The sequence below is a fragment of the Gadus morhua genome, chromosome 7, assembly GCF_902167405.1.
Source record: "Gadus morhua chromosome 7, gadMor3.0, whole genome shotgun sequence".
Classification (NCBI taxonomy): Eukaryota; Metazoa; Chordata; class Actinopteri; order Gadiformes; family Gadidae; genus Gadus; species Gadus morhua.
Window position 1 is genome coordinate 21085489 of NC_044054.1, and position 23338 is coordinate 21108826.

Below are 23338 nucleotides of genomic sequence, written 5' to 3' on the forward strand. Positions count from 1 at the left end.
AAAATAAAACTCAATGAGGGTAAAAAACTAATCTGAACTTAACAAATAGATACTCCTTCGCCACAATCGCAGTGAGATGTATGTAGTCATGGGTCTGGCTGGGGAGAGAGAGGCCCACCATTTTGTCTGCCGTCTTGTCTGCCAACGACCACCAAGTGTGATCTGGTGCGTCATTATCATTCTGGATGTCGTGTTTTTGTTAATCAACATAAATGATTTTGTGGGAGAATGGGATGGTTCATCATGGAGTCTAACGGAGATAGCAAGCAGGAAACGTTTCCATCCCTAAGGAGCATCCACTGAGGTTTTGAGCGATAATCTGCCCAACAATGAGATGCAAAGTGTGCAAATAATGAATGATCTGATGAATGTCATCGTAATTCCCAACGCAACCCAAGTACATCAAGCAATCGTGCAAAAGTGATCCCTCTGAAGACAATAATTGTTTTAACGTGACTGACAATCACATAACTCCCATCAGTTGTCTTTTCCTTTATTCAAAAACTATTGCTCAATGCACAGTGTGTGTGGGTTTGGGCATGTGCAAATAGGTGCATGTGTTTGGGTGCATGAATGTGTGTGAATTTGTGTGATGTGTCCTCTTAGGTATCATTCTCCTCCATCTGCTTGTTTCCAGTTTTAAACCACTGCTTTTATCCATATTATTAATTAGGCAATCACAAGTATTCTAGCAGATTTGTTTGATTTTGTCTTGTCAACTTTGGTTCCACCAGACTATTTTAATCATCATTGTTTCTACCATCTGGAGTAAGTTAACCAGGAGGTAGACCCAAGAGTTTGAAAATGATGTACTTGCCCACGTGCAGGGCATACAAGGACACTAGGTGAAAGCTGAAGTTAAAGTTTATGGCAACTTTAAAAACTAACAATCCTGTGAGAGTGGTTTCAATAGTCAATGACGGATGATAATATTAGGGATGGATATTGATGGCATTTAGTGAAATCGAGACTGAAATGTTATTATTATTACCACGCAAAGAGCAATAAAATGAGGAGGTAGCAATTTATTTAGCTATTTATCTTAATAACTTATTGACTGTTCCCATATTTTTCTTCCTAAAATAAACATTAGCGGGTTACAGGATTGGATTGGACATTTAAGATGTCCCATATTCCTTATAGCAGAGGAAGTTTTCTTCCCGGTACAAATACAAAACTAATTTCAACCGTCTGAATCCCTTCCAGATTTTTAAGTGCACATCATTATCACATTGTGTCATATGCTCATTTGAGTTAGAAACTAAAACTCTAAAATATATATATATATGTGTGTGTGTATATATATATATATATATATATATATATATATACATACATACATATCGTCCACATCTTTATATGACTGCTGTCTCTCTCTTAACCTTATCAGGGAATGCAACTGATTCAATTTATTTTAAATAAACAACAAAGGTCCTGATTGATCCATTGGTTTGATTTGGTTGCTGGGTCAATTGCTTGTTTTTTCAATTGATTGGTTGGTTGATAATGGTCAGCCTTCCCTTCCAAATGGTTATAACTGTTATCAGTGGTCAAACAGTCATGTTCCTGGTGATTATAAGCAAAGAGAAACAACACTGAACATTTCCTTCATCAAGGGAAGCAGCCACCAGAATGGCTTTTCACAACAGAAAAGCCATTTCTTTGGCTTGGCTCACCATTTAAATTGTTGAGGCCTGTACTGACATTTTGAAGCTTTGGAAGCCAGTTAATGAAATTGCTTATAATTTCTACCACAGATTGCTTAGAAAGTGATATTCTCAGGCCCTTTACCCATGGTATGTAATTAAAGCGAAAAAAGTTAGCCTTTGCTTTATTTATTTAACCAGGACGGCAACACAGTTTTGCTGCTGTGTGGTGTGCTTAGAAATATACCCGATTGAATAAGTTGGGGCCCAAAACTAGTCCAGACCAGACGGATATCACCTTTGTCCTTTAATCTGCCATTGCATTCTTGATTGAAAGTGGGGAAACTGATGCCTGGTGCCTATACTATAAGACACAAGGAGAGCTGGTCTCAGGCCTGACTCAAGGCAGCCCACCATCATCAATCTTACCTGGGAAAGCTCCTAGAAAGCTGTCCAGGTCCCTGTTCCTCACCTCTGACACATGACAGCATAAATAGAAGAGAAAACATGGTGGTGGCTCGATGACGGCAAGCACATCATTTTCAGGCCCACATAAGGAGCCTTCAAGAACCATGTCTCACTTCTACCTGTAACTGCAAAACAGATGTGGCCTCCCCCCTCACAAAAACCCTGGTATTAACTCATGCTGCACGGTTGAGTGCATGTTGGATTGGCCAGAGGATCAGTTCTCAGGCAGGTGGCAGGAGGCTGACTGGCAGCGGTGAAATGAGGGCCCGTACTAGGAAGAGTAGCGGCCCCTCTCGTCTTCTGGGTCATCGCCTTCTCCAGCCGCTGCAGTCGCATTTCTTCCGTCCCCTTACTCTGTCTGTCTGGTGGATTTGCTTGCCGGGACAGTTTACTTAGCTAGCACTCCATATAGTAGATTTCATTTCACCAACAGTGTGTTACGAATGTGGTATGCTAACAAACAAAGATCTTGTTTTCCTGAGTTTTACCAATGCAACAAAAAAAATAAAGACAAGCTGCTACGAGTCTCAGGCGGGATGCTCGACAGATTGTAGCTCACAATTCGACAGCGACCTCACTCAAGGGCAGCCCATAATCCAATCCTTAAGTGTGCCCACAAGAAGGAAATAAAACCAGTCCCGTAGGCCCAGAAGAGAGGACTGAATGGGCATCTGCACGAGCAGAAATGGCTTGCGTGGTTTTCTGCTCATTACTTTTAAACACTGGTTGATATTGTTTACCATGCAAATGTCCAAAAGTGCCTGATTCTGGTCGAGCTAAAGTATTTCTTTTTTTCACTCACATCAAGGAATAGCAATCATAACACAACAATTGAGCGATCTGGCCTCTACAAAGGAGCACAGTACAATGATAAATAACAGACATCTGCATGGGTGGGCGTGTTGCTGTGTGTCAGCTGCACTTTTTCATCGGACATTATTGCACAATGATAAGCTATTACGGGGAATAGGAAGAATTTGAATGGCGTACAGACTTGAATATCTCGAAGCGTCTTGAATTTTTGTCACCTGCTAGATTGGAGGGTACACGAGATAGTCGTTCTATTATATGTTACCGTCTGGTTTTTAATTAAGGGGGAGAATGAGTTTGGCTTGTTAGACTCCAGGCTATGTGAAATACACCCCTAACGCAAGACTGTGAGCGTGGAACACTTTGCTGTACCTTTTTATTTTTTTGGGCGTTCAGCTGTGCAGCTGTGGTGCTTTGATGGTGTGATGTCTGTGTGAAGTGAGAAGTGAGGGATGTGTTTTCTTACATCAGTGGTTTAATGGATGCCTGTGTCCACTGAGGCCCATCAGCTATGTGGCGCTTGGTGAATATTTCACTTTAAACCAACAATCCCGAATCAATACTGAAAAAGCACATACTGAGTCATAGAATATGTCTCTCTTCCGCATCATCTGCAAGTCATTGAATAGTTTGTATAAGACATATATATGCACATCTGTGTGTAAAGAAAAAAATTAACATAAGGTATTGATTGTAAGCTCAAAAATTGCATTTACAAAAATAGATATTTTTACTGGAGGAAAAGCATACTTGCTGAAGTATTATTGTCTGTTCTGGTTTAAAACCCCTTCAAACTGACCATCTGCCAAACTATTATCTCTCCTGTGAACACAATTTGTCCAGTTGGAACCGTGAAGCACCAACCTTTGGCATGGCTCTGTGAATTGATTTAGTCTGTTCTTCGGACAACAATGAATCACAGGCGGTGCTGTTTTCTGGGTAGATTAAGTACAGTACTAATGAGAAGATTTGGCTGTTATTTTGAAGCGATTTTGGAGCTAGAAAACCTAATGAAGCTTTCCCAGACTTTAAATCCTGTTTTGTATACTCTAAGGAGCAGTGAGTACTGATACGTTACACAGTTTGTAGTCCAGTAAGGGTGCCATTTCAATAAAATATAATGTAGGCATTTGCATTCCAAATATGTCAGATATTACATAATAAAATGCTTTGATCAACTAAATGTTCACACCGGCAATACGCATGGATACTTTTATGCTGCGTTTAACACATCAAATAATAGGTTTAATACATCGTTTCTTTTAACCCAGGCGGCTGGCACAGTCCTGGACCCAATCGCGAGGGGGTAAAAGACATCCAAAATATGCATAAACACACATCGGCAGTTGGAACAATGCCTGTTCTGTTCCCCTCCTGCGAGTGATGCAATCCTGCTGTGGGAGACTAAAGTGCTTAATATAACTTCAAGGAGTAATTAAGGCGGGAACATCACGGCTGAAAGAGACTCCGGCTCTGAGCTGTAGGGCGATGACAACACCATAAAAGAACCACGGCGCTTACTCTTTTAGTCCGACAGAAATATCCAGCTGGAAAATAACACATACTTAGAAGAAGTTCCGAGAATAATAGGGTTGAATCTAGAAGGGTCTTTTTCGTAGCATGGGCTCTTACAGTGAGGCTATACTTTATGAACCATAACGGTTGTGTAAAATGATGCAAAGCGAACCTGATCCAAAAAGGAAAATGGTTTTGAGAGTAATTGGTCTCATAATTTTTCATTGTATCCCTGATAGTTCATACACTTCTTCAATTCTAACACAATGTACATCAATGGCCAAAAGCAAGGTTTTTACTACATACTAGTAATGGTTTTCATTATGTGGCTATGACAGCAGGATACAGAACAACAAAAGTAATGTGGGTAATAAACTGAAAGTTGGATTACAAATAAATCATATTGAGGTCCTACTTAAAATGATGAACAAAGTAACCCTTCTAGATGAAGAACAACCGAAAACAAAAAAGCAAAGACAACAGTGTACCGGTCCCTTCAACCCGGGGTGTGCACCGGGAACACGACAGCAGGAAAGGCTGGTTTTCAGCATGCTGCCCTCCTCCAAGACAATGTTAGATAGCTACTCCCTGGGACTAGAGCAACTGTCTTCCCATATGAGTGGGCGACTACTGAATTTTGAATGTGTGTGTGTAGGAAAAAGAAAGATAAAGAAACTTCAAGGCTTTGACTGGGGAATGTTTTAACCTGGAATATGACCCACCTCCATGATCACTACTGCAGTGTAAATTCCATGTATCACCTTCCTTACAATAATAATAATGGTGCTTATTTTTGCTGTCGTTATTTCATACAAAGAAGGAGGGAAGTTTAGTGGCATGGGCGATGGACTCTGACACAAAAGATTCTGGGTTTGATCCCCAATTTCTGCAGCCGACCTGTCGACATACTTGCCTGACCCCCCCCCCCCCCCCCCCCCCTTTTAATTACTTTTTTTTATCGATATAAGATAAGAGTCTCCTAATGAAAAAAAAATACTAGTTCATGAATAGTTAATGTTTAGATCATGGCTAACTGATGAATTGAGACTCAGGCAGATGATTAGGGTAAAGATAGAAGGCTCACCCTATCACCTGTATGGGGCCTTTGATAAGATCCAACTGGCTATACAGACCTGATTAAGATCCACCAAGACTCATTTCAATATGGCCGTGACAAGCCACATGTAACTGGAACAAGGCTCAATGAAAAAAAAAAAACATTTTACCTGACGAGAATTCTGGGGCCAGGTCCAATTAAGATTCGCCCTCCCTTCGGCCTTTCCCCGTCGCCTCATGTAGCCGGCCTCGAGCTTCAAGGTCTAAACTGTGTGTTCACTGCCCAGATAGGCAAACCCAGTGGCCCTTAGAACATTCTAGACATTTAATGATGATCATTGCTGTTCAGAGCTTTACATTGGGGACTGAGAGAATGGAAAAAGCCACGACAATTTGAATAGCACGCAGTTAGCGCAACAAAGGTAATGAACTGTTATTTCTTCTTTGGACTGCAGCAAGCTCCAAAAAATGATTTTATCAAAACAAATAGTTTCTAGAGCCCGATTTCTAGTCATGAAACGCAATCATTACTGCTACATGTGACATTTTCAGTTAGCTACACACCCATACCTGGCTGGCCACGTGAAGAAAGCTTTATGTTGAACTGAAAAAAGCTTAATTGGACATGTTTGTCCTAAAAGCCTCCAGTTGCATAACACATTGCAGTCATACATTCTCCGCACACAAATATAATTGGCATTTATTTTAGTTATGTCACATTTTGTGTGTGTGTGTGTGTGTGTGTGTGTGTGTGTGTGTGTGTGTGTGTGTGTGTGTGTGTGTGTGTGTGTGTGTGTGTGTGTGTGTGTGTGTGTTGGTTGAGTGAAACTAATGTTGATTGTTCTAGGAGTTTCTGGCAATTAGTGGTGCTCATAAAATGATTTAGTTTCTAGAAGGGAGGTTGTTTTTTGAGGTGTTAGGAAGTGTCGGTTTGATTTGGGTAAGGAACATACTTGCAGGAGCCCACGTGGAATTGCTGGTGGTCATTCTTTTGATAAGTTATAAACTGTGTCTGTGTCTTTGTGTATGCTGCAGTGTCTGCCATTTCAATCTGTATTCCCATATGCATTATGTCAGCACCATTATAACAATTGTGTTACTTATTTAGCTAACTTTATAAAGACTGTTTTTTTCAAGTACTATAATTTTTCCCCCCCAAAGGGAAAACCATTTCTTATTGTTTTAGGAATTATCAAACTATCAAACTAAACTCTCGAAGTGTAGTGTGGAATTACTGAGTTGTCAGATATAACACAATCTGAGATATTTGCTTTTCTTCTGTTGGTTGCGTTCTTCGAACGCAGAGGTAATTGTGGTTAGCTCACTTCGAGAACAGCAGTACTATGACACATTTCCTTTTTTAGTTATCTTCTTAAGCCTAATTTGTTGTAAAGCTGAAAATGAACAGACCTGACACGGTACAGAACCCATCTGGGTCATAAAAGGCTGACAAAGACAGAAGCTCATCCAAGCTACATCAAGGAGGCTGTTAATTACTCCTGCCACATACCGTTTGAGGCCTGTTTGGCTTTGTTATCACCCTTGGATCGGTATTTACTTCAGTTTAGGTGTTGCTTCTCATTAAACCCGTCTATAGAAGTGGTGTATGATTTTTAATTTTTTTTTATTGTTTGATTTCTCTTGCGATAGCGCTGGTCAGTATTGGACGCATTTATTTTAATTGCAGGTGTGAAATTTTGATTATACTGATTATGCACTAATAAGGGTTGGGTGATATCCATTATTAAAACCTTTAAATCGTCTCTGCAAAACACCTAGGATTACGGTCAACAGTCCGAAATAAGCAACTCGTTTAAGAAGGTGAAACAAATCTTAGAACGTCTGTTTCCAATGTGCCATGAGCTACTAGACTCTCTTCCGCCACAGAGTAGAAGTAATCGTCTGCATATCCCCCCCCCCCCCCCCCCAATTCTATTTTCATGCATAACAAACCCATACAAAAGTACTGTATAATGCTAACAGGCATTTTGGGGTAATAGAATAGCAATTAGGGATTTACCAATCAGATTTATTTTAGGCCGATACCGATCACAGATATTTTTAATGTGATACTGGTCAGCCCATCCGATTCCAATAACAATTATTTCCTGTTATCTTGTGAAAACACATTTCCATGAATCAATTGAGGCAAAGCAACATGTCGAATATTAAACAACATAAATAACCAGTATGCAAAGGAAGCGTATACCGCTCGACATTGATTAATATAGACTATGCCATAAGTATTTACGTAACACCGACTCTTCATGAAGGCCCCGCCAATAAAAAGAGCTCTGTCAAATGCTTCACTCACAAAACAAGACAACAGTATTTTGGCATCTGCTCATCTTCTATTGAAGCAGTGGAGTAAAAATAGTTAGTTGCACACAAAGCTGAAGGAATCAGTAGGGAGTTGCCTTGTCCTTCACATAATTCATTCGGTTCAACTAACCTGGGGATGAATAATGAATAGTGTAGGTCTACTATTTAAGTGCAAACCTAAAGATGCAGGCTTGTTATTGCATACTAAAACCGAGATCAATGAATCAAGCTTTATCTTTGCTTGAGTGTTGCCTACCTTTATTGAGAGTCAGGGCATTTAAAGAAGAATTATGTTAAATGCAGGACAAAAATTAATTGTTTCACTGACATAATGACAGCACGTCTTGGTTTTTGAGTCACGTGATTGGCTCCTGCCAATCGGCCATTGGCTGATTACGATCACGTGTTGCTAGTTTCAGTGCATCTGTACTAGCAATATCATATATCGTTTTATATCTGGCTATCGGTTGACAGAAGCTGCAGGGATTTTTCACCTGGATCTACTCTGAATGTCTGCAATCAGATTTTAGTCGTTCACAGACCGGGGCCTTCACAGTTACCGTGATAGTGCTAGCTGCCCTTTTAGTACCTTCCCTATCATTGGATCATCTCTCGTGCTCATATCCTTACTGATTTGCTGATGTCGATCAAATGCTCTAGCCTCAAATGACAGCAGCGGATAGTAAGAACGACCCAAGATCAGCAGCTGCAGAATTTTTTATAAATGTGAAAAAAAAATTAACAAGCGCTTATAACGACAGACGGTTTTGTGATCGGTGTAGATATGGAGGCCCTCTTAATCGCATACAGCCGTGATATGCCGTCGTATTGGATTTTTTTTTAACTAATGCCAAATGTCACACATGTCAAACCGCACGCTGTTATTATAGATATTCTGGTTAATAAATCTTGACCTGCGCAACGTCCCACACCTGCTGTCAATTTTATCCCGTCGTCGTGGAAACGGAAGCACCAGGCCCTCCGGCAGGTTATCAGACACGGTCTGTAGTAATGCAGATGGATGAAGGATAAGTCCAAACTGATGGGACGGATGATGGACAGCTGTATCTAGGGATAAATCTGGTTGTCTGCGGTCCAGCCAAATTGACAATCCCTGTGTGTTATGAGGGGTCCCATTTCAGACGATAGACGGTATGTTATTCTGCCTCCGTCACACGTGTTAGCTCAACGCCGTCCGGCAAGGAGGAACTCCCGGAGCTCTGCGGCTCGAGAGGAAATATGTGTGAAATGATATGAAATTCTCCCTAGCCAAAAGTGACAAAAACGATAAGTCAAGTCAACCGCTACATCTGCCCCATCCTATGGAAAAGTAAATCAAATTTATAGCCAAAACTAATGAACACACCTGCAAAAAGACATTCAATCACCCAGGGACTGTGTGTGTGTGTGTGTGTGTGTGTGTGTGTGTGTGTGTGTGTGTGTGTGTGTGTGTGATGTGTGATGTGTGATGTGTGCTAGGCTTTGTACTGACAGGTAGAAAGCTGTTAGCTTGCTGCGAATATTTCTCACAACCAATCCCTATTTTAATCATGATAAGAATTGAATCAATGAATTAATCAAATTTAAAGTAAAGTAATAAGTTATTTTCCCACCAAGCGTTTTCTTGGTACATAGTAACTACCTGAGCATGTCTGTTTTATTGAGAACTTTAATCAGGCAATGTGGCATCGTTAGATGCTTTTGCATCTTGACATTCAGCATATTAAGCCTGGGCATTGAAACAAACAGAATCAATTGCGACGCTCAAAAGCCACCCCTCACTAAGTCATTAAGGCAGCAGTGCATGTTGCTGACACTGCCATCTTGTCCGCCTTTAAGTCGCCGGCGCAGGTCGCAGGAAAACTTCTGCGAGGAGTTTTTAAATGTATTATTCTCAAAAGCCTTTGTTAGATGTACATTACGCACAAAACAGATTGCATTTTTCTGCAGAGCAGTTGGCCTTAATTTGTTGTTGTTGAGTTGTTTTTTTAAAGTGGCTTGATTACTGAATTAGCACGGAAGGAGAATGTTTCTCTCATGTCTCTCGGGGATAAGCAGCAGTAACGTCGCTGTTGTTTATTTATGACGCTAATATATGTATAGATATGGTTTATATTAGCGTGCTATTTGTCAGTAGAGTATTGCGCAGGCTTGTTTTTTGTGATGTGATTATGAAGGGTCTGTCACAATCCTTTAACTTCGAAACGAAAGCCGAGTAATTGCGTGAAATCTGTGTTCCACGTGATGAAAAACAATGCTTTAATAGCACACATCTTCATTCATCCAACCAATGCAGGGGACCTGACCCCTCATAATCGACTAGGCGATCCATTGCGGGGCTCTTAGCCCAACAAAGGTTTGTGTAAGTTTAGTAATCTTATGTTTAGTAATGATAAGCACATGCTTTCATTGTTGCAGTCTCCAAAAGGTTAATTTTGCTTAAAAAGGTTAGTCCGCGAATGCTGACTGACTGTCCTGGCAAGACGGAGTCCCCTGGTGTTCGACAAATTGTACAATGATGACGGCGTGCAAGGAACACGGCGCCATAATGCTCAGAGTGAAATGTATAGCAGGCAACATGGCTCTACGGCGGTGGTGTTCTCCAAGAATCTCATCTCATTAGCAGCTTAATGTAGTGTGAAAGATATTGAATAATCAAACAGATATTCACGCTCCGAATTACAGTGATCTGACTCGGGAAACCGAAGACGCCAACCCCCCCCCCGCTATGAGTCCCGTGTGTATTGTTGGAGAGAAGACCGGGCTCCCAAGCCGTCGGGGCAGCGGCACTCCTTAGAGCCATCGTCAATATTTATACACAATATTGTCTCCTGCTAGCTGTACAGTAAACAGTAAAAAGCGGGTGAAAAATGGCTCTGGTGCAGGTGTAACGCACAAAGACGCTATAAAATACATGTTAGACCAGACTGTGCGTAATTTGGCGAAAACTATCACCGAAGTTTTGTAAGACCAAAACTGTCTTTAAAAAAAGTACTATTGAATGTTAAAATTAAATATGTCAATGATAAAAATGTATCACCACTTATGAGGATAATAGAAAAATGATTTATGACTAGTTGACTAAAGGAAGGAGGCTTGCTCTTTGTAGGCAATGGATATCGTACAATGCACTTCCTACCCCATGGTTCCAATACCCCATGGTTTCAATCACTTTGACGACCGACATCACAAATGACTAATTTTATATTTGTATGTGTTATAGTCACATCTCACCAGTAAATTTTTTTAATAAAAATCCTTTCCTACAACATCCATACAGTGTATAGCTTCAAGGTCAATTCCATGATGATACCATGGCAACAATGGACGTCACACGCTCCTTCCGATCGCTCTGTGTGGGCGAGGGTTTTGACGTTGAATGATGGTTGCCTTAACTTCCCCTGTTTAGCTCCCCCCCGCCTCACCTTACTTTCCCCTCCCTTTCCCCCTCCCTTGAGCGTAAGACGCAGCGGCAGAACCGTGGCTTGTTAGCTGTTGCCTCTGGTGGGCTCTCACGTCGGCCGTAGTCTCGTTAGAATATTGTCTGTGACAACACCCTGCGGTGTGCAGCGCTGTATCTTTGCCCTGGCCTCTCATCTTCGGCACCACCACAAGGAATAGTTTATTAGCCCACTGCAGGCTCCCCGTGAAGAATGGAGCCAAGGCAGTCCATTCGGTTCAGCAGTCGCAGCTACGACCGTGTGTACCCAAGCACAATTAATCGGTTCTGCTTTTTCTCGTGACACAAGGCTGTCATTCTTGGGATGGAGTTGCCTATTTCGTAAAGGCCTTGAAGGAGAGGACACATCACATGTCTATTGCGTGTGCGTGCGCTGGCTGACTGGTGTTTGGATCTGTCTCTGTGTTGGTATTTATTCAAAGCAACACAAAAAAAAGCCTAGCTATACAAACAGAAAAAAATCGGCTAAATATTACGCTCTGGATTTCAAAGATAAAATTCTGCGGATTTACATAAACCCAGTTGACCCCCTAAGGGCATGTGGTTCTCCCCTCCATTTCAGTGCATCTTTTAGAGCAGTTGTGTGTCTGTGCTACACTGTAGAGGCAGGCATTGCAAACTGCACTCTTCCCCCGTTCCTGCTAGGGTTGAGCTTAAGATACAATAAAAGTGGGGTTAGTTGTTTACTATATTATGACGGAAAAACGGGTAACAGGTTCAGTGTAAAAAAAGCAGTGGGGGTTGGGTGGGGGGGGGGTAGAGATTCCTCAAGCATACCTTTCAAGGTGTATATACCTTCGGAGATACGTTTGGTATGCTAACAACACACAAGGTGATAGTGTTACAGTGGGAAAAACATACACAACACATTCACATGCATGTTTATCTTGTCTATACAACGAAAAAACATGTGGTTTTATGCCTCAATATGTGTGATAAGTTAGGAATGTGGTCTAATTGAGTCGTGATAGATGGATTCAAGACCTGTGGGTACCGTATTGTTAAACAGAGATAAAGATATAGCACATTGTGAACTCAGTGTATGCTGTAGAAAATGTAGCAGCTGTATTTGATCTTTTTGCACCTTTGTTTTTCCCCACTCACTTTGATTGGCATGTATTTCTTAGTGCCAGACAGACGAATGGAATACTTGTTGCAACATTTAGCAAAAATGCATATTTATGCTGTGCCTTCCTAACATGATAAAACTCTCAAAATGAAATGCTTCCTCTTGTACACATTGTTATCCGTCATTAACAGAGTGGCTACAAGCACATTTGCTTGTCGTTTATGTTCTCGATATTTATGCTTCAAATATGTAAATAATACAATACTGAAAATATGATGCTTGTTTGAAGTCTAAATTATAAAGCATATTCTAGGAAACACATTTTCACAGTTCAGGGTAAATATAAAGCGACACTCAAGACCATAGTTATTGTGCCATAACTTTAAAAAAAACAACGTCATAGCCATAGTAAGAATAGTTCAAAACATTCCTGAAAGGGCAGATTCTCCGAAGCATTACCTCTAAGTAACAAGCGCGTTTGAGTTTGCTTCAGGGATATTCATTACCACAATGAGGAACGGCATTGTACTGTTGAACACATTAGCATTGGAGTTTAGATTCTGATTAGTTGTTGAGCGAAAATCACCAAAGAAATGTTGTTAATACTTTTATTGGGTTTTCTCTTTGATGGCTTCACTGTTGCTCTGTTTGCAAGGAGAAAATGACTTCTGTCCTGTTAAAGTCATGGTCATCTTATCCTAATGATAATGGCACATAAAAAATGGCTCACCGTAACCATAAAGAAATCAACATACCTTGTATCTATGTGCAATATATATATGTTTGACCCAATACTTTTTTTTAAAAATTCTCAGCATTCATATTAAAAGTCCCTCCTATGTGGTCTTATGAATTCATTTTTATTCTGTATATAAACATTCTGATAGAGATTTAGACGAAAGAAAAACACCTCGGCACTCATGCATGTAAGAAAGTATACATTTTTGTGGAAAAATGTACTGTCTATATTTCCATTCAACAGGAAAATTGAAACTAGAATACCCTTTTCATTGCTCTTAAGGAATGTTGATAGCTTTCTGTCAAGCCGCAGCGTCTTATTTCTCTGGATGAATGACACATAATCCTATAAAGTGTGCAGTTTCTAAATGGGGGGGGGGGTTATATAAAACTGCACAAAGCACCTTTCTGCAAGTTTACATTTAGATTGTTATGGGAAACATGTTTTCTTCCCTTTAAGTGAACCAATCTTTTTTCTGACTATCTCGTATAGCCGGCTAAACGTATCACTACATAATTTGTATTCCAACAATCTTATCAGGATTCTTTAACATCATACACACTGTTTCTGGTATAGTTTTGTACTTATGTTCTGGTAATCACGCACTTGAAAGTTGTCTCACTTGGCATTAGCTTCCTAAGCAGGCATATCAACTTCAAATTGTTGTTTTAGCTTAATTGTCTCATGCTAGCGACATTCGCTTTAATGGCAAATTTTAACACTGACAGCTATAGTAAGTCTTTGTGTGTGTGTGTGTGTGTGTGTGTGTGTGTGTGTGTGTGTGTGTGTGTGTGTGTGTGTGTGTGTGTGTGTGTGTGTGTGTGTGTGTGTGTTTGTGTGTGTGTGCTTGTGTCAGTCAAACACTAGTTTGCTAAGTGGCAGTTCAACTTTTCTGTTTGAACTATTTTGTAGAATTTGGCGGATGGCTCAAACACTACCAGTTTGCAGAGGCTAGTGCCATTTACTAAGAATAAACTTTTCTCAAGAAAGCTGTACACAGTTCCTCTAATGTCCTATTGGACTTCAAACGTGTTCAGACACCGACGACAACTATCTGCAGTATTTATGTAAATTTAAATGTGTCACATATTATACCTACGCGGCACAGGTGGTTAATTATTTACACTCACACATTTACAAATTTTTACAGGGGAAAAATATATACATGGTATCCTGTTAATAACTTGGCAAACTCTTCCCTTCACACCGTTTTAAATGCTAATACGGCGTGTGATGCATTAAAGATTCAGCTGCATGCTCGGGACTTGCCGTGCTGACGCCCACCACTGTTCTGATCTGTATGTCCACAGCATGTATGTGACTAGGCCGTGGCAAGTGTTCAAGTCACCCACAGGCACACAAGCTGGGTCTTGCTGGTAAAAATACCGTATGAGAAGTGCTGAATTATTCATGGTAATTCATTGTCATGTTAGTTAATGCCGTTTGTTTATGGAATATCCTGTCCAGGTGCAATCTATTGTTAGATGCAGGAGAATATTTAAACTGGATGCTATTTTCACAATAGATGATAAGTAGAGGGGTTATGTGTGATTTATGCACGATTAGCTGAGGCGGAACGGTCAAGCTTGCTGAATGTTCAAACTGGACTCATTTTGTGTGGTCGATTTTTGTGTGGGCGGTTGGTTGAGTGGGTAGGTTGGGTGGGTATGTGTATGTGTTTGTGTACGTGGAGTGGTGGGTTTGTGTGTTTTTGTGTGTGTGTTTTCGCATGTGTGCCTGTGAGTGAGTGCAAGTATCTAGAACATAACTCAACATTCACAAAGTACCACATGGTAAAGGAAAGTTACGTTGAAGACGAACAGCCAATGTCACCGCTCAATATGATAATATGTTTCAAATGTTTTAATATGTTTCAAAGCAAAATACTGTACGCAAGTTTAAACGTTACATGAAACCTTGTGCAGACCTTGTGTTGTGCTATCCATATTCATGTACTATTTTATGACAATTAGCATAATTCATGTTCATATTTATTGAGACAGTTGTACCGCGTACAGTAAAAGTCAAGTAAGTTGTCCCCTACATAAATGTGTATTAATCTATGTGCTACGTATTCTGAAGGCCAATGAAACATTGACAATATCAGTGCGATTTCGTTCATATATTGTTGGTGAAGCGGTACGTGTATTCATATTGTTCCTTACCGTTTAGGGTCCACGGTGCGCAGATCAGAATACACTGCAAACCAGTTATTGTGTTTAGCACACAGTTGATTTGATAAAATAATTATGCATAAAACATTATTGTATATATATATAGGGATCAATGCGAGGGAATTATCCACACAAAGTTAAGTGATCCTTATACGGTCTGATGTTCTGTTGCTTGAGACATGGTCGGATCCCTTACAAGTTGCTAGCTCATGCGCTGTTCTCGAGAACGGAAAGTTTAACACACACAATCAACCACGGCTCAGAAAGTCACGGCTTTCGGACTGCACTGCAAATCTTTGGAGCAAGAACCCTCCAGGAAAAAATCCAACGCTTTGAGGTTGTGTGTCCTCCCTGAAATTGTGGCGGTGATTTCTCCATAAGAAAAACAATGGAGTGGGGCGCACCCGCTGTCCAACCGCATCTCAAAGTTAACACATTGATGAGAAAAATCGACAGGACTAGGCAAACAAATTAAACGGCAAAGCAAACAGAAACAGTATCTCCCCCCGAAGCATCCAGGCAACAAAATGTTGCTGATTCCGCTAGGGCCATAGAGATCACCGCAGAGATAGCAGAACGAATAGGCAGATATGAGACCCTTCTCCGTGCTAGAGAATACTCGGTTCACTAACTTGTTTAAGGGGCTTGACCTGTTGTTGCACGATTACTTCCCACACACATTTTGCCCGGAAACATTCACATCAGAAAAACAAATTGACGTGGAGTTGTCAGAAAAAGTCTTCTATTGCGCTGCAGGCGCGGTTGGACGTCCAGAGATGTAGAGCAACCTCACTGTAACGGCTCATTAGAGTAGACTGGAAGATAATAAGCCCAGCCACCCTTTGATTTCATGATGATAGACTAAACTTTAAAACAGCGGTCCTATTGGTTGTAAGGCACTGCTGTGTGACTCAGTTTTCCATATGCTGCTGATCTGTGCATTCATTTGTTGAAGTAGCGTATAAATTACTATTTTATAGTTTGTGCTATTCAGCAGGCACTCATGTTTGGTTTATGTTTCCATATGCTGCTGGAAACCAAACTATCCATGTTGTGCACTGTTATATGTTTTTTAATCTAAATACAAATGAGAAATTCCAGCATTTATATCGATAACATATAGAACCGTACCTTATCGTGCCAAACTGTGAATTTGGGAAATCGTTTTATATATATATATATATATATATATATATATATATATATATATATATACGTATATGATATAGTAAAACAAAAACTGTTTCTCTTGCGTTTTCCGATCCATTCCGTGCGACTTTGATGAAACGCTGTGATGGAAGTGGATTCTCATCTGGCGATGGGCTCTGACCCTGGTCGAGCAGACGGAAATGGCAGGATGATTTATGATATTCATCCAATGTAGTCCATTGGATTGAGGGATGGCCCACGGCGATGCAGGGGAAAACAATATGTCCTGAATATGAATGTTTGCGAGTCACCGCTGAATCCCCTTCCGTAGGTATAGATGGACGCCAGGGATGGTTTAACCTTCTCTCTCTCTTTATTGTACTGAAAGGGAGAGCTCAGATCTGTTCTAAATTGTTACCTGTATTTGTCCATTTGATTGAAATAGATTCGCCGGGCGATCGAGGAGTGAGTAGGGCTGGCCATGTGCCGTAAATTCACTTTTTTCATGACATTTCATGACAGGCGTCTCATGACATCCTTTTGGGTTTCGATCCTTCTCTGTTGTTTCTTTCTCCATGTTAAATTCAACCGTTAAAACGGTCGTGTCAATCATGAAATAATTTCATAACAAAGACCCAAAGACGCATTCCCTGTTGTGCCCGCGACCAAAAACATGTAAACAACAGTCCTACCCTGCTGGAAATGTGTCGCAGCAACACGTCGCCAAGTGGAATACACGTTTCCTATTAGTTACTGAACAATGATCAAGCTGCAATAAAGTCTCTTTGGGGAGAGTTCTGTCTGTTGTCACCGTGAGTGCTTACATCTGGGTCGCTGTTGACACCACCATCCATTATTTGCCTCTTTTCCAAATACTGTATCACAAAAGTGGAGCCTATTTGAAAGGCGCCTGACACATGCCGATGTATTGAATCATTGCGTGCTGTACCTGTCTGCCAGGGCCTTTTCGCAGTGGAAACCCTGTCGGAGCAGTGAAAGTGGCGTTTAAGAGCAAGGCTAGCGGGCTAAATGTACGGCGGTCAATTGAGTGACGCAAACAAACTCTGTTCCCTTGTGATCAATGCAGAAAATAATTACCTACTGAAGGGAAACATCACACATGGTGATCTTTCTTATATAAAGGAGCAATGCTAGGTGGTGAGTTGTGAAAATGCCGCTGTCTGAGACTTTCAATCAGTTTCAGAAAAACATTGGAAAAGTTAAATCGTTGAGTTCATACCCGTATTCACTTGTTTGAAGCAGAATTATGATATAAATTGTAATTGTTGTTTTAAGTCTTCAATTTGTTAAAAATATTAATCTTCAGCAAGAGTAATATGTTCTGAAAATGCAAGGTGTTGAATTTCATGTTATTTTATACGATATTCTATCTATCTTGCTAAATTCATCTTTCTACAGAATCCCCAAAACCCCCCGCCCTGAAATACTTCACCCCTTACTGTTTTTACTGTACACTTTTCAGAGAGACACAAACATCCCATAATTTTGACCAGAAGAAAAAGGACTGACGCATTTATTGTTTGATGAGGTATCAATACACTGTCTTGTCCTTTAGGTGTGTCCTTTAACCTATACGCTGAACGCCAATCCTGTGGCAATCTTTCGACTACAGGTATCTTAAATCTCACCTCTTGAGTCCCTCTGGATTGGTGACCTTGTTTGTATTAGAGAGGTTATAGTTTAATCGAAATTGTCCCGACGCTGACCGGCTTAGATTTGCAGCGAAAACAGCCAATATGTTGTGAGGCGTATTGGGTTTTAAGGGGTTCTGAAAGTGATCCTGATACGCTGCAAAAAACAGCCCTCAGTTGCTGGTTTGACCTCAGCCTGCCTCACGGACAACAGTTCTTAACCACAGGGATTTTTTCGCAGACGCACAGGGCCTATTTGTTTTGCCTAATGATGCAAAAAACGGTTTTCCTTGGCATGTTTTACTTTCAAATCAAAGAATAGATTGTAACGCTTATGCTACCTTGATGAAGCTGCCGTTGTTTTTATAGGGGGGAGCTCCCTTCGAGGCCCGTTTAACAACGGGATTATTTGTCTAAAAAACACCTAGTTTAGATATCGTACATGGCCCTGAGGCAGGGAGGGCACTGCCTCTGCAGCATCCATTTGAAGCTGCTGCTTCCCAATGGAAATTAACATTTAAGCATATCAATTTGAAGTCAATGGTAGGCTTTACTTACACCGGCAATATTTAAATCCATTAACCCTGATAAACCAATTACGGATATAGTTTTAATGAAGCTGATTCTTGTATGAGTGGGCAACCGGCACAGGCGACCAAACACAGAGTGCGGACATCATTTTTTTACTGCACATTTATTGTTATGCCAGAGTCAAACAAAATTCTGGTCCTGGGTGGGCGTCTGAGTGTGGAGGAGGGCGCCTGTATGCCATCCATTATCATCTCAAGTTCAGGAACAACAACTTTAGCGGGGGAAAAAACAACATCAACGAAGGCTGTGTGTATGAGATACAATGCCAGCGGAGGTTATCAGGTGATAAGGGCGTGTGAATGTATTCCCGTGCATGAATGCACGAGAGCTGGTTGGATCACCGCGGCACTGTGTGCTTGTGCACACTCGGCGTCTGTGTGTGTGTGTGAGCATACTGTATCTCCTCACCGCCTTGTCTTGTCGTCCCGCCGACAATCGGATTATGCGTGCGCTTTTGTGTGTCGTTAGCATACTGCATCTCCTCCTCACCGTCACCGTGTCCCCTAAACAGATGCAGCGTGGACAGCAAGGTGACGCGGGTGGCCTGGCTGAACCGCACCACCATCCTGTTTGCGGGCAGCGAGAAGTGGACCCTGGACCCCCGCGTGGTGCTCATGGAGAACACGCCGGTCAGCGAGTATAGCATCAAGATCCTCAGTGTGGACGTCCACGACGAGGGCCCCTACGTGTGCACCATCCTCACCAACAAGAAGCCCAAGTCCACCAAGGTTCACCTCATCGTTCAAGGTGAGCGCGCACTTCTCTTTTCTCTTGATTCATTATTTAATTCAATGAATAACTCAATTTATTTCTTTTTTTTGCTTTAATAAAAGCTATACACAGACTTTAAGAGAGTGGATACAAAAAATTGCACACGCACGTTAGGAGCACGTTACAACACATGCATACACGACAGACACCTCGGGCAAGGCTATAAAGATAACAGCACATTGCAGTATCGACAGGTTGTGTAGTCTCTTCCCCTACTGCGACTCACACATAGGACACATCCATGGCTTACAAAAGACTAGATGCACAACACACACACATTGGGCAACCCTGTACAGATAAGATCACAATACCGTTCCTACACGGTGTGTAGTCTCTTCCCCTACTGCGACTCGCACATAGGAAACATACAAACTCTACAATACACTAGATACACGCACACATTGGGGCAACACAGATAACATCACAATACAGTACCCACACCATGTGGAGTTATTTTCTTCTGCTGCTGCAACTCAATTGCAATTGAACACAACACACACATGGGGACGACGGGTTGGTAGTTTCTATTTATTTGTCGGTACACACTGCAGGAGTTGTGGGACTAGTGGCACGCTTTTGAACCAAACTAACTGTTGGAAGTGGAGAAAGTTGCGGCTCCAAAAAGAAAATCATTGGCTCGTGCATGTGCCCTTTTATTTTTTTTACTTCACTTAAAATCCACTATATATTAGAGCTGTTGCTGAAAATGGGCGGGGGTTTAATTTGGGGCTGCTGATAGATATTGATTTGGGGACACTGAGAAATATCCTGGCTCCCTTTCGGAGCAAAGGCCCACTAAATCAGCTGTCAGCAGATAGACCTTTGTTATCATTTACGATGAAATCAATTTCATTTCACGCTCAGTTTTCTGAAAAACAATCTATACCTCTCGTGCCAGGGATGGGAGGTGTACATCATGGACGCTGAGCTAAACTTAATCAGGCGCTTTAATTAAAAGTAGTAAGGATGCAAAGAGAGATTTTTTTACTACAATCAATATGAATGTTATACGAAGATACACTTCATATGAAAGGGATTTTTTTTGTGTGTACATTGGCAGCGGTGGAAGTCTGAGCAGCAAATTGCATCACTGGCTTCTTAAAGTAAATTGATTTTTCCCTGATTGACACTATATGAATGGATGAATGATTTCTATGTAGACTAACAGAGAGGTACCTAGACACTACGTTTCTCATTATCCCCACTCTCTGTGCATCTGTGTTGATGTCAAAAACAGTTTCTGGCACAGTTTGAATACAGAATAGCATGGGGATTGGAAGAAAGCTATGGCAAGTGATGGACATAATTCAGCAATTACCGAGTAATGTATTCGTATTGTAAAATGTTTAAATGGACCATTGTTAGGAAGCGCACACAAGTTTCAATATATATCTCTTAAACCGTTTTCGCATTGAGCAATGCCATGTTTCCATTAACCCCATTTTTGCCTGTAGATTCAATTGGTTGTTTTTTTGCACCCACAGTAAGTCCAATGGGACATCAGTAAATGTGCAGTGCCTGTTGTCAGACGTGTGCGGCTGTTTCCGTTCTGAAGTCAAGAAAAAACTGTCAGGAAATCTCTGGTATTCCTTTGTTTGATTTGTTTCGATTTATTGTCCATCTGCTGGCTCCGTCGTTCGTCAGTGCATTGTCTTTAAATAGAGAGTGCGTATCGAAAACAGCTTGTCTTGTCGTCGGTGCTATTGGTGGAATGCGCGCTAATGGCTGTGATTAATCCGATGCATTGATGAATGTGTTAGGCTCGGGCCCGCAAACGCTCGCTGTCTATCATGTAACGTGAGGGAGACGAAGCGGGTAGCGGGGGAAGAAGAGGGAGCAGGAAGAGGATATGAGGAAGGTAGCGATGATGATGATAATAATAGATGAAAGCCACAGCAATGCAGGAACTGTATTATTCATGGTAGTTATCCTCCCGGAGTCAGTATGTTTTTCTATGCCGTTAATGCGTGTGCATGTGTGTGTGTGTCCTTGTGTGTGTGTGTGTGTGTTTTGCCTGCCCGTGTCTACATGTGTGTAAAGTGGGAGGGGGGGGGTCACCAATGCCATTGAATAGAGAAACAAAATGATGTATTCAGATCTCTGCTAAGTGCACTGCGTGAAAAGTAGACGTAAAGGGTCTCCCTCGGTGTGGTCGCTTATTAAAATAGTTGATCACCATGCTCTCAACATTTGCATCGGTGTCCCTTACCTCCTCCATCCCCCCCCCTTCCCAACCACCCTCCAACCACCCTCCACGAGTCTCCCCTCTGGAGCACCCCCCCCCCCCCCCCCCCCCTCCCTTCCCTTTGTGGAGGATCAGCATGCCTCCCACACTCCAGTCCAGTCACGGGCCGATGGCCCGGGGTGAGGGATGAATGAATACGCCACAACATCCTACCTTCTCCGCATGCCGGTCTCCTCGGCGGTCCGTGGGGAGGAGGTTTGGGTCCCTGCTGTCCCCGCTGGTCCCGTCTCATCTCCAGCACCTCTGAAATAGAGATTTGTGTTGAACCCGCACCCAGGGAGGAACTCTGGAGGCCAACATCAATCAGCCCAGTGACCTTGTCAGCCTGTTCTCCTCAACCCACTCCCATCCCCAGGATTATGGACATTTGCTTCTTCTTTTTTCCTCACATGTGGCTCGCAAGAGAACAGGCGGTGGCTATGTGTAGGCTCAATGGGGAGACAGCGCCGCATTACCGCGCACACTTGTTATATGGTTCTGCAGTCTTTGCAAACGGCCAGCACTCGGATGGGGGAAGGTTACGCAACAAGGGAACGACTTGAGAATGTGACCGTTCTTGTCCTCGTACAATAATCTGAATGTATGGTATTTACTTTTCCATTCCTCGACCCTGGATTCTCTGATATCACTTATGTTTCACGCATGTGGCAGCTGGGCAAAGAGTGCGAGCACCCCCTTTATACACTGTTATTGTTGCAAGAAGGCCATGGCCGCTGGGACACATTTGAAAGGAAAAGTCTACAATGCTGCTTGTGCTCCCAGTGTACTTAATAAGTCACGAAATAGAACGAACCATCAATGGAAAACTTTGATGCTATGATGGAGTGCACAAAGTCATACGGTTTTTCGAATAAAAAAACATTTAACTACATTTACTGAACAATATTTATAATACATTGGCAATTGTCTATATAATTTAACTCTTCTGTTCTTCTTCAAAAAATGTTATTTCCATGTACAACCTGCACTTCCCCCCCCCCCCCCCCCCCCCCCCCCACCCCCAGCGTAATGCACAAAAGTATAGCGTTTATCATAATATCATTCAAAAATGCATCATTTATACTTTAAGGTATCACAAAGGAAGCGATCCATTAAAATCGTTGATCCGTTTAGTCACGTTCACAGCGGGGCCCAAACATTCAAGAGTGTCTTCCGAAAGATTCCGAGTCGGCGTTGTGTTCGGAGAGCGGGGAGGAGTTCCATTCGGTCATAAAGCATAAAGACAAACTCCCACCGTGCCTTTGTGTTTGGTTTCATTGAGAGCGACGATGTGGCGTTACACAGTAGAGATTAGTGCGCCGGGACTTGCTACTTTACCGTGGGACGCGGGAGAGGGAGCGAGGAGAGCGGGCCCCTCCGTGCACAAGGCTCTAATAAACTTCAGGGCTCATTACAGAGAGGGATCGTAGAGAGGAGGTAGTCCCCCCTCCAGCGGCAGGGCGAGTAATGAGCCATTGGAAATATTCCACATTAGGATAAATTAAATTGGAGAGTGAGCCCTATAAGCTTTGCTTGTGTAACACATTAGAAAGCACTTGTGCTCTGATGAAGCTGGCCCTGATTTCACTTTCAATTTCTCACCTCCTGCGTTCCCGAGCTATTTGGAGGGATTTGCAGCTCTCTGCGTTTTGTTTGCTTTTCCTACTTAACAATAGGATACTGTACCTGCCC

At 41.9% G+C, this 23338-nt stretch overlaps 1 protein-coding gene across 2 annotated transcripts in view; it reads left to right on the forward strand.

Annotated features, from left to right (window-relative positions):
• The window catches only part of opcml (opioid binding protein/cell adhesion molecule-like), a 157803-nt gene that overhangs the window by 85061 nt on the left and 49404 nt on the right, over positions 1–23338 (forward strand). For both annotated transcript variants that reach the window (XM_030362332.1, XM_030362331.1), the window contains one exon: positions 19163–19398. In XM_030362332.1, the coding sequence (XP_030218192.1) occupies positions 19163–19398 (236 nt within the window). The remainder of the gene's footprint in view (positions 1–19162; positions 19399–23338) is intronic.